The sequence below is a fragment of the Ptychodera flava genome, chromosome 11, assembly GCF_041260155.1.
Source record: "Ptychodera flava strain L36383 chromosome 11, AS_Pfla_20210202, whole genome shotgun sequence".
Lineage (NCBI taxonomy): Eukaryota > Metazoa > Hemichordata > Enteropneusta > Ptychoderidae > Ptychodera > Ptychodera flava.
Window position 1 is genome coordinate 20,643,925 of NC_091938.1, and position 12,792 is coordinate 20,656,716.

General features: G+C 38.4%; 1 protein-coding gene across 1 annotated transcript; it reads right to left on the minus strand.

Annotated features, from left to right (window-relative positions):
- Positions 1-448: 448 nt before the first annotated feature.
- LOC139143071 (uncharacterized) lies at positions 449-5,716 on the minus strand. The gene is made up of 3 exons (XM_070713237.1): positions 5,440-5,716; positions 2,733-3,184; positions 449-820 (listed from the first exon to the last, which is right to left on the minus strand). Exons 1-2 carry the CDS (start codon positions 5,687-5,689, stop codon positions 2,847-2,849), a joined length of 588 nt encoding a protein of 195 aa, XP_070569338.1. The 5' UTR covers positions 5,690-5,716; the 3' UTR covers positions 449-820; positions 2,733-2,846.
- Positions 5,717-12,792: the final 7,076 nt, after the last annotated feature.

The following is a 12,792-nucleotide window of genomic DNA, read 5'->3' on the forward strand; positions in this document are numbered from 1 at the left end:
TAGGTTATCTATACTTAAGTCTACATAAGATAAGAAATAAAATGGGGAACAATTTCTAAACTCCAAGAAGAGATGCGGGAACAGATTTGGTAAGAAGTATTATACTGTTTTGATTCGGTATACCTTATTAGAATGATTCTAAGTTCACTGGAGTATGCTTTATAGTTGCAGGATATGTAACTCTTAGACGAGAGAGAGAGAGAGAGAGAGAGAGAGAGAGAGAGAGAGAGAGGAGAGAGAAGAGAGAGAGAGAGAGAGAGAGAGAGAGAGAGAGAGAGTGTGTGTGTGTGTGTGTCCAGGAATGGTAAATCAGGCACCGATATTTGTCCCCGGAATACCAATGAAATATATTTTTGAACAGCTTTTCTTACCTATGATAACATTACACCGTTTGATTCCAGCTTTTCCGTCTGCGACTGGACCGAATTCGACACATATAAGTCATTAATGTTGTTTTTGTCTGTATCAAACAGTCTCAAACCCATGCAGAAGTGAGTGAGTTCTTCGCACCTGTCTTTATCTCTTGGTATTGTGACCTTTACCATAGTGTGCGGCAAAGTTTGAGAAACGGCTTTGCCGGGAATTTCATCAGTGAATCCACCGCTGGTAACTGTGGCTTGGAGTTTCGCTGTGGCCATGTCGAAATCAGCACTGTCTGTCAGAAAAACCACAGCCTCAAAATTGTGGTCCTCTGAAGTTTCGGGTGCGGCTAGTCCACCGATGTTATCTACCGACAGCTGGACGGCAATTTCGGTTTCAAAGCCAGGCTTGTAGGCTAGACTGCGCGGATAGCTTACCTTGACATTGGTTGCGGCAATATCTGAAAAAAGCAGAAATAGAGAAACCTTAATCGTCCGACATATTATTCTGTGCCTGCAATACCAAATATAAATATAATCATTTCATTACCACCGTTATTCGGAACAAATGAACACGAGAAATATTGAACTTGGAATATACACAAAAAAGGAACAAATTGAAAGAGGGTATGAAATAGTCAAAATCTTGGAATGGAGTTCAGTACAGGGCGAATCTGAATACTGGTAAAACAAGAGCCCCATATTGAAAAGATTGTACGGATTTCGTTCGACTAATTTATCATTCTGAAAAGTCGGTACATGCTGCGGAAATGAGTTGAACTCTTGGTCATACTTTCCTCATGAAAATTTAACTAATATTCTTTCAAATCCAGAATTCTAAGTTATCAAGGTGCAAATTTTGGTTCCAGGAAGGCAATTTACCTTAAATTTAACGATACTTGTGTTATGTAGGTCATTGTCCCCACCCCTGATTTTAATTAGTCAAGAACATTGCGAGGCCATTCTCCTTCATGACCTTGAATTCAATTAGTCCTGTTTAGAACCTTCTTGAAATTCATTTTTACTGAAAGAGAAGATATTTTTAGAGCAGCAATGAGCATATTAATATAAATTGTAGATTATTCTAATATCTTACATAATCATTTAGGTATAAAAACTGGGATGGTACAGATTTTCAGCCAGACTTTTGGATCTCTTCAGCAGTGCTTATTTCAAGACTTTTCATTACAAATACACCTTCGACTGATAACCCTAGTTTACGTCAAGATCCACAGCAAATTGAACAGAAAATTCCTGATTTGTATTCTGCATGTGACGTTACTCGAGCCATGTCAAAGGAAACCTCTGAGAATCAAAATATTCTTAAAAATGACATCATGGACTCTCTCTTAAGTGACACCTTTCTCAGGTAGAAATTTGATACGGATTGGTCCGTTATCCCTGTTGGATTTGATACTCCTGTAAAACTTCTGCTGACCAAGGTCAGACATTTTCTAGACCACATCTTATTGAAGAACAACACAAGGACCGAGATGTTTTGTGTTTGTTTGTTTGATAGGTTTGTCGGTGAAGCTGAAACTTCGGATAGTCCTGTTCATTATTTTACAAAGTCTGGTATTTTAATGAGTAAATTGAGACCTCAAGATGTCTTTGCTGATGACGATTGAGCAATGAAACATCAAATAGTGTGTCCAAAGTCCTTTCGTACTTAAATATTGTGCCTTGTCCATGAAAACCCCTGGGCTAGTTATTTAGAAGTCTGGAGTCAGGGAGACCTATAATAAATTCACGGCCATTTTTATTGGCCTAGTCTAAGGCAGGATGTAGCACATTTCTGTTAAACTTGTCATACATGTCAAATGGTAAAAAGATTTATTCTGTGATCTTTGCACGGATCAAACTCAAGCCTGCAAGCCAAAGGAGTTTTCATTCACCAGTCTGTCTGACTCAACTCTGGAGGTTTGTGCCATACCAGCTGAGATAACTTTGTATTTTATCCCTTGACTTAGTCATTAGTTTTATTTTTTTAATAAATTTTATTTTCAAGAAAATCGCTGACCTCACCATATTTTCTGACGTAACACTTGAATTTAACTGTGTTATTTTAACTTAAATTTAACTGTGTTAACTTACAATGAAGAAGTTGCATTTTTGATTTCCACAAAAATAAGATGGTAAAAATTTTGTTTACTCAAAGGGATTTAAAATGTGCCAACAAAGTGGTAGATCTAAAAGAATTGTGAAACTTTGGAAGTTAAACTATTCTCCCTGAGGCGCCTTAATAAATGCCAGCATTGTCGTCATAAACTTGAAGGCCAGAAGGAAACATCGCATGAGAAACATGAAGTCTGCACAAAAAATTAATCACGATTGTTCGAAGTACCTCTCCCGAAGGACTCTTCCAAAACTTACCGACAAAACACTCTGTTTCACCAGCCTTGTTGGGGAGGGGGCCGAACTCCACGCAGAGGTCATCAGAGTATGGGTCGATCTCTTTGTAGATGGTATTCTCCACCAGCGATACTGTTACACACAGGTAAAGTAGCTGCTGACAGGAGTCTCTGGGTATGTTGATATTCGCTCCTCCAGGGTTATTTCAATGATTTCGTCTTTGTTGAGGCCTTGTTTCAAATGAGTGATATTCGCTGGTGTGGCAGGTAGGAAAACCTTGATGCCGTCTGTGTAGGTGTGGTCCTTGTTGGACAGCCAGATAGTCACGTTGAAGTTCTTGGCCGGGTCTTCCACTTCAGGGAGGTTGCCAGGCCCAACATTAGTGACTCTAATGGATACATCAGCGGGAACTATTGTGTCAAATGGATACGGCTGCTCAAAGGGTGTGACTGTCATCTCGGTTGGTGTAATATCTACAGAGAAAGGTTCACATCAAAGGGGCATATGAAATACCGATGAACAATAAGCTTGTCTCTTATTTTCACTACCGCGCTTCAAATAACACTCCCATTTTTCTCTCAGTTTACTTAGTTGAACAGTGGCATCATTTTAATTCATCAAGAGTCATCAGACTTGCCATGTCACACTCATACTTTCATTTTTTGAATGGTGTGTACTTTTCAAAGCAAGACTATGCAATCTGTTGGGAAGACACCAAGGATAAAATGTGGAAATTACGATGGTTACTAGAAATGAAAGCCTCACAGGAGCTTCACACATGAGGTGACCCCTCTATGGTCTAGTAATTTAATAGGGCAGCCACAGTCTAGACTGAGATATACACTCGATCTACAATGGAACTGTTTTTACAATTTCAGCTTAGAGTTGAAGAGCTGAAGCTCTAACCTTGAAAGAAATGAAATACACAAGGCCCGACTAGTCCTGTTTCAAAATGACCTACATTACACGTCCTACACACATGTACTGCATGCTCTGATTGGTTAATCCGCTTCTCTAAGGTTCACTTTCGGAGCAGTCATTGGAGGGACCTCATGTGTTAGGTCTCATTATTATGTATTATTCAATTTACAGCTTCCTGATTGGTTAATGTGTAGGTCCGGTCCTCCAGTGTTCACTGCCTCATTATGCAATGTCCCATGTACTTTTGGATGATGCCTGCAAGTGGTCGCAGCTCGATCCCAGTATATGAAGAAAAGTACTCATGCCAAGTATTTGTCAAAATATCTAGTTAGATTTGACCTTGTTCGAGAGTTCCTTCACTATTCATGGCATTTCATGTGATACTGTGAATTATACATGAATTAAATATTGCCAGGAGAAATTTTGTCCTTTTCCCTGCGGTAGTTGGTTGAAATGGTTGATCAAGTCAATTTTGCATTTCTCCAAGAGTTTGCGAGAAAGATATTCACACATGTCTGTCCAAAGATCGGTATATGTAGGTTACTACCAGTACGACTGACCCACAAGAATCTATGACGGCTTGCACAAGCTGTATTCAGTTGACTGCGAACAATTGTTCTCACACGGTCACAATTTTCGATCTTTGGAACATGGTAAACGGCTTACTGAATTATATCACAGGCCTCACTGTTGTCGATGCGGCCAATGCCCCCTTCAAATCAAAATGAAAATGAAAAGCGTAAACTTTGTACGTAACCACAATTGGAAAACAACGAGCCAACATGTCTGTAATGCATACAGGGACAGGGATAAGTGAAAACATGGAAATTTAACGCATGAAGGTTTGTCGGGCATTTTTCGTAGTAACTTTGGCCGATCCGTGAAAATCACGAATAAGGTATTACTTCAGCGGTAGCCACGAAGCACATGGGACATTGCATAATGAGGCAGAGAACACTGGAGGACCGGACCTACATATTGACCAATCAGGGAGCTGTAAAGTGAATAATACATAGTAATGAGACCTAACGCATGAGGTCCCACCAATCAGCGTAATGCAAATGGACCTTAAATTACCAGATGAACCAATCAGTGATGTTGGTACATATGTCATGGACCTGACTTATGAAACAGGACTACTACGACGTCGACTTCGAGATCTCACATGAACCCCAAATGTTTGTTGTCAATGCAAGAAACGCAGTTTATTTCATTCCTTTCAAGTTAAAGTTACGTATTAACGTTTTATTTAGAGAGCAGACGTTTCTGTTGCGAAAGCCTTCACCTCTGCAACTCTTAGTTGAAATTGCAAAAACAGTTACATTGTAGATCAAGTGGCATCCAAGATGGCTGCCAAAACGACCTCAAAACAGGTATTTGTCATATGGCGGCTCAATGGGATTAATTTAATTTAATTATACATTATATATCTAATTTAATCTTGCCACTTTAATATTTATGGTAGATGTGGGCAAGGCCCACAACTTTTGGTTCAAAAACCCAATGCAACACAGTGTACCATATGGCCTCTTGTTTATAGAATTTACATTTATCGCTGTAAGGCCTTGGGTACATCTCCAGCTCAGGTTTCACTACTAAGATGATAGATAGATTAAGTCAGCAGCAAATAAAGAGTTGTGATGATATAAATTATTTCTAAAGATGCACTACACAGATAGGTATACTTTTTATGTATTATCAAAAAAACAATTGTCATCAACCTGACATAGGAAGCTCAATTGAAGCATTGCTTTACCAGAACAATCATTTTAATTTAATTTTCAATAACTATGCAATCCTTTCTCACCTATATCCAAATCAAGACAGCTCTTATTCCCTATGTTGTCACCAAATTGCTTGCAGACGATATTATTGTCCGTTACGATCTCTGCGTAGGGGGCGTATGCTCCTTTGACGATTTCAAGGCACAGGCTTTGATACGCCTTACACATCATGGTGTCAGCAGGCAGCTTACATGTCGCAACTATACCATTTGTGATCAAGGTGTCACCGTAGACAAGGCCATTCTTGAGGCTAGTTGTCGATGCCAAATCCATTGTGCAGTTGGTAGTCACTGTGGCCTGTCCAAGGTCATGTTTGTGATTGCTTAAGTAAATCTTAAAATTGTAGTTGTCAGGGCCGGCTGAATCGAGAACCGGCTCATCGCCAGGACTAGCAATGAGTGCATCGACAGTGATCGTGTTGTCCACAGCTATGTTGTAAACGGTATTCTTCCAGTCAACTACTTCAAAGTCCTTGATCTGTAAATCTGCATGTCAAAAGGAAAAATATTACTCATATTCATTGGTTTATGTGATACTATTCAAAAGATGACAGTGTCTTCTCTCTGGGAGTAATGTGCTTCTACAAATTGAAGACAAGTGCGGTATCAACATAAAATTTGCATCAAAAATATAATAATGATAATAAATTAAATGAAAAGTTATATAATCATCGTTATCACAATAATAATGTGTCCGATTGTCACGACAATTTCAGCAAAGGGGTATTTTTGGTCGAAATGAACAAAAAATGTCCACTTTAATGCCTCATGTTTCCATGGCAACCATTTTGGGTTCAAAATATTAATCAATTTTAGTCAAATGCCATTGAAAACGTGTTTTGATGGTTCGTTATAGACAAAAGTGATATTTAAACTCATAAAGCAGCCTTTTTCTATGGCAACCATTTGGTGGCCAGATATATTAGCTTTTCAAAAGCCCCACCGAAAAAACATTTGACCACTCCAAAAATTAAAAAAATAAGACCATCTAGGGTTTTAAAAAATGCAATGGAATATCAACTATTATGCCACTGGTTTCCATTGCAACCACTTCGAACTTGTCATGGAAACAGATGCCATATAAGTGGACATTGCATTTGATTTTTTCCACCCTAGCTGTGCTTATTGTTAAAGTTGCGGAGCTTCCAGTTAAATTTTACTAATTGGCAAAGTTCATGAAATATGAAAATAAGTATACGCTGATTTTGACACCCAAATGGCTGAAACATATGTCAGAAAGCGCATGTAGGATAGCGTTCTGTAGACTGTGCTATAACACTGCATTCACAAACACCTAAGGGGGTGTGTGGGAGAATCAAAAAAAGTTCTTAGATGTTTTCAACTGCCCTCAAACAAACTCACAATTTGTTCAAACCCCTTCTTACTCGATATAATTTTGAAATCCCACTCATAGGGATGGGACAGAAATTACAGAAATTACAACAACACAACCAAACGGCTGAAACAACTGTCAGAAAGCGCATGTAGGATAGCGTTCTATACTGTGATATACGCTGTATTCACAAACAACAAAGGGGTGCGTGAGAGAATCCAAAATATTCTCAGAATTTTTCAAATGTCCTCAAACTTACAATTTGTTCAAAACACCTTCTTACTTGATATAATTTTGAGATCCCACCTAAAGGGATGTGACAGAAATAACAGATGGGAGCCAACTTTTTTGCGCAAGCATTTTGAAGGGCCATTGAATTTCTTCCATGCCTTTGGGGAGTCACCATTTTTGCGCAGCTATTAGAAGGTAAAATGTAGTCGATTTAGTGCTTCGTCTAAACGTATCAAATTATTTTACAAGAGAGTCTATTGGGCAAACTATTAACATTTTTCTCACATCAAAAAAACTATATCTATACATTTATATAATGTTTGATGACGCATGTAAATGTCTTTTGCTTGAAGTGGCAGGTAAAAAGTGTATATATGTTTAATTTGATTTTTTGATTTCATAGATAATGTTAATTCACAATACATGGTACTCTATGAGAAAACTATGAACAATATTTTTTCCAAAATTTTTCCAATTCTGTGCGTTTACGGATGTTTGTTCGTTGATAAATGTAATTAATTAGAAAAGGATGTTACAAATGCATGGTAGTCTACTGGTAAACTATTGAATATTTTCCCTGACAAAACTTGCTATATCTCTAATATGTAAATATGTACATATATGTTGTTAAATATTAACTTTTAGGCTGTAATAAGGTTCTTGATAATAACGAAAAACGCTCTCTGTATAATTACAAGCAAAAGTATAAAAGGAGGTAAACATTGCAGCTATTGTCCCTCTTGTGATCACATAAACTGGTTTGGAAACAAGATGACTTCGCTCACTTGTTAGGAAAACCGAACACAATTGACATCTTTGTATAAAAGGGATATTGGGTTTACTTTTGGTCAATCATGTATTTTTTGTTCTGTATATCGACAGTAGTTTCTTCTTCAACTCCTCACATTCACAACGTGCAAGAATAACAAAAATCTGTTTGGCAAATAATCTGTATATGCATGTGTAAAGACCGTAATCATTGTTATTGATGACAAATGAATTCTAGACCGGACTTGAATTCAATTTGTAACTTTAACATTGCTGACTGTACACATATGACTGTGCTGATAAGCTAACACTAGACATTTTATCACACTCAGGGAGTAAAACAAGAAACTAGTTAGATAGTATTACACATTATGAAACTCCAAAAAAATTAGCAAAACGTTGTGGCTATAGATTGGCTCCCAAACACCTATTTCATATCAATCAGAGGCAGTTTCGTTTGAGTCCCGTTTGAGTTCCCAAAATCGTCAAATGTCCCCAACACATCCGTAATACTTTCAATTCTCCGCGTCCTGATATTTCGATTCTCTCCGTTAATTCTCCCTCCAGGGGTGTTTGTGAATGTAGCCTTATCGCACCGTATATATTTAAAGAGTCAATATCAACAGCCCTCTAATTAAATTTTGGGACATGTTTACCCAATGAGACATGGACCTATGAGACGAGGAAATTTGGCTATACCTTATTCATGAGGGGCCACAGATCTTTAGGTAGATGCATATTGTACTCTATTTATAAAGTTCAGAAGTACTTACTTACATGGGACATGCATTGCTCAGCCGGTACCTATACACAGGCCAACATCGACACAAATAAGTTGACTCAAATTGTTTTTCCTCCTTGAAAATTTATGAAATATATCATTTGACTCTGGTTTCAACATACAAAGGCTCGTGATCAATGTTTGAGAACCAATAAACTATATGGCTGTGTGACAAAACGCCACTACCTCATTGCATGATGTTAAGGGTATACAAGTTATATTCATGAGTGATATTCGAATTCTGTAGTAGGCTTTCAGTAGCGAGTGAAAATTACTTCTCTACTTCTCATGCGCTGAGGTTGTGGCGTTCTATTATTGTTGTATGTTCCCTGAAATTGAAATAGATAAAAAAGGAAAGTAGGTTGTTAACAGGGACTACTTTTTCTCATGTGCATAACTATATGTAAATAGCGTTTTCATTCGCTGGCAGCATGGGCGATAAGGGGAGTACAAATACAATAACTTGCAATACAACAGTTATCTTTCTACGTTGTATTTTCATCATTCAAAGTAAACAGAGTAAGAATATCATCAAAACACTTAGTTATATGTCGAAAATTTAGTTGTCAAATGTTCATAAAACCTTGCATATTGACATCATTGGGATATTATGCTGATAACGTTTCGCAGTTATTTCATAAAAAACACTTGAGTCAAGATATCTGATATTTCTTTTCGGCGCTACATAATTTCGAGGGAATAGATAATGTTTTGCTAAGGAAGAGTTAATCTACGGTACATGTTTTACTTATTTGTATACATCGTCCAGAAAAGCGTCAAATTCCATCGACCAGGACAAATATTTTCGTTGAAATATATAAGTTATTTAAGCCCCACTGTACACAATTATACCGCGTCTGTGTAACTCATGTCGTGGGTACATACCAGTACACCATCTAGTAGACACAACAACAACAGATTAGAAATGGTGCCTTGCTAATGCGCCAGTCAATGTAAACCCCCACCCCCCATCTCGGGCGATACGGGACAAATGTGGGGGATTAGACCGTGTGTGCCATGAAACTGTGCCCGAGGGGGTGGGGCAATTGCCTCGTTTTGATCCCCCTATTCCTTTGACGGACAGGCCCAGAAGATGTTCGTAAATAACTACGCATGCGCACGTATGCAGGGCCTGAAAATTACCCTGATCCGAGGTCCCGGACCAGTGATTTTTTATCCCGAACCAGTACAAATTACCCCTAAAAAGTCCGCAGACCAGTACAAACGGGAGCCAATTTATTTTGCAAGGGAATTTACAGTGTTTTTCCCAGATTGTGTTCTAGTGTCTTTTGACGAAAAATTAGAAACTACGTCCCCCCAAAATATCGAAGTTACTGAAACCATGGAGGTAGCAGATATGCACTGAAGCGAGTTACACTAAAACCAAAGGCCCATGAGAGACTACGTCTCCTAGCTACAAAATTTCAATAATTATTGCGTCTTTAAGTCAATCAAACATTTAAAATTTAGTCTATTTCTTTCATCACAATGGTAACTCTAAAGGAAAATCAGTTACTCTATTACAGTTTGCGATTCATGATATGAGCCAGGCGATGTGCGTCCACTAGCCGCTGCACTGCAAAAATCAAATGACGCGGGCCACGTACTCATTTTACATGTAAAAATTAATGTGGTAAAAACCAGACCATAGCCTCAGCTAAAAATATTAGCAACCCCAAAGTTGTGTGAAAATATTATATCTCTGTATATCAAAGTAGTATTTTGCAGTAAAATTCTCTGAAGGAGTCTCATTACAACTTTCCGATCGTCCGTAGCAAGCAAGCTTCTGAATTTAGAAGGTCACCATGCTGAATTCCTTATATAGTCAAGATTGGTCCTGGGACCAATGGGAAAAAACAGAAATTTTCAGGCCCTGGTAATGGTATGTTGTTGATCAGACCGGTAGCATGGCGGAAGGTGGCTGTCATGGCCATGTGAGCCGGTAAGCAGCTTTTCGACAGGCTATTGATGAACACGAAGCAGCAATATTCAGAGGTGTGTATGACAGTATATTTGTGATTGATGGCTAAAAATATCGAAAACCAAATAAATGATTTTCATCCGCGGTGTATTCTTATTTTTTGGAAAATTGAACATACCGTACGCAAAATTCCCACATTTTTCCACGTGAGCGTGACATTTCGGATGTTCACGATGCGTCATCGACATGATCCAGCACTAAAAAGACCTCCGGGTCAACTCTATTTTGATAAAACTTAAAGGGACAAAGTCAGCCACTTTTCATGAATTTTGTTTGATGTGAGATACTTAAGCAATAACCCCCGCCGCAGGAGGGTATACACGAGATTTTGGTACAATGCGCGACATATAGCACGAGCCGATAGGCGAGTGCTATATGGAGAGAATTGTACCAAAATCGAGTGTATACCCGACTGCGAAGGGGGTTATTGCTATTATATTATATCAACTTGCGTGTATTTGTTGTCTTACTTGGGTATTTTCATCACTCTAAGCCCCAAATGCAGAAAACGGACGTCTGAGAGATCGAACGTCGGAAATTCTGCGCCCGAGACCGAGCATTTTTATAAGTTGGGATTACGTACAGGCACACAGTATCCTACGATAAATACGCATTACATTCATATCGACATTGCATTTTATTTGCATGCAACACGAATGATACCACTTGTCAAAAAATACCTGCTGCACTCACACAGAAAATGGGTCAAGAGTTCAAATCAAAAGAAAAAAGTAACAATTTTTTTCGTAAATTTACATAAGAACAATAGTCCTGGCTTTTTTGGCATACTAAAAATAGATTTGTCTCATTCTGTACCGCATACCGTCGCGACATTCAGTGGTGGCACAGTGAAGTGTATTACAGGATCTATTTTTGATGGATAATTGGACGTTAATTGTACCAGAAAACAAGTAGTTTTAAAACAATCCAGACTTGCGATGACTGCAACTGTGATGAACAGTTGTGCAGATTCTGAGTGTGTTGCCCGATACAGGGAGACCTGAAAGCTGACACTGCTCGTTGCATTTGATGTCAAATATCGTCGCATGAGTTGCAGTCGCCAGGAGTCATCCCACTGTTATTTTGAACTTCTTGGTCTACATCGTTAGGACATCCCGATCTGTTATAGCCCAAACTTTGGTAAATAATATCTGACATACCGTTACTGTGAGGAAGTGTCAATTTATTTGTGTATGAACGAATACTATCTTCATTTTAAAAGAGATGTACTATGATATATCGCGTCTCGACTCCCGCAATATCAAGCAAAGTGCACGGTGCGCTGTCGCCCTAATATTTGTGTGCATCATACCCCAAACGTGCTGCTTCAGAGATGTCTTTCATCATCGATCCAAACTTATTTAGACCAAGAGGTGAGTTACAGACCCATACTTTATCTGTGTATCAAAATTCGGTCTTCGGTCTTTGAAACAAAGTGGACTGTTTGGGTCTTTCTCGAAAGTCTATGGTTAGCAAATGCACCGACCGGGCAATTTTCGAAAATGCTGGTCTAGGGGCCCGTTTTAGCATTGCTATCAGTGCTAAAATAGTATTTTAGCATCGGTGGAATGAGCTCTCGTCAAATCAGAATGGCGCATGGTAGCATGATATAATATAATACTTATTTTGTTTGACATGTTGAAAGATACTGAATGAATGAGTGACCATACATATATTCGACCCCAGTTTTATACAAATTAAGTAAAACCATCGCGAAAACAAATTAATTCATTTTCGCGATGGTTTGCATGTATCGTGTCTAAAACCGGGGTCGAATATAAGCATGGTCAGCCATTCATTCGGTATCTTTCGACATGTATCTCACATCAAACACTATTCATGAAAAATGGCCGACTTTGTCCCTTTAAATTGCTCGTGTATTTGGAAAACATGTTCGGTCACGACAGGATTCCCTTTTATGTCCGCTAAATGTATTATCAAATTTATTCATGATGACCCATATAGCTAGGGAAACAGTTCTGTTTTATCAGTGTGATCATTCTGATCATCTGTTCTGTTGAGTTTTACACAGTATCTTTCTGCCGTGTTTTGTGATGAATAAACACGGATCATTATGAATTTTCATTCCTCTGCTTGTTTTAAATCAGTGCATGACTGATGTAGAATGTGCCATTGTGCTTGTAACATGAGAGCGAGAAGACAAAACAGCTGCACTTGTGAGATTGGACATCATGTATCTTGTTTATCAGCTTTAATTAGTTTATTGAGGATTGGACATCATGTATCATGTTTATCAGCTTTAATTAGTTTATTGAGGTGACA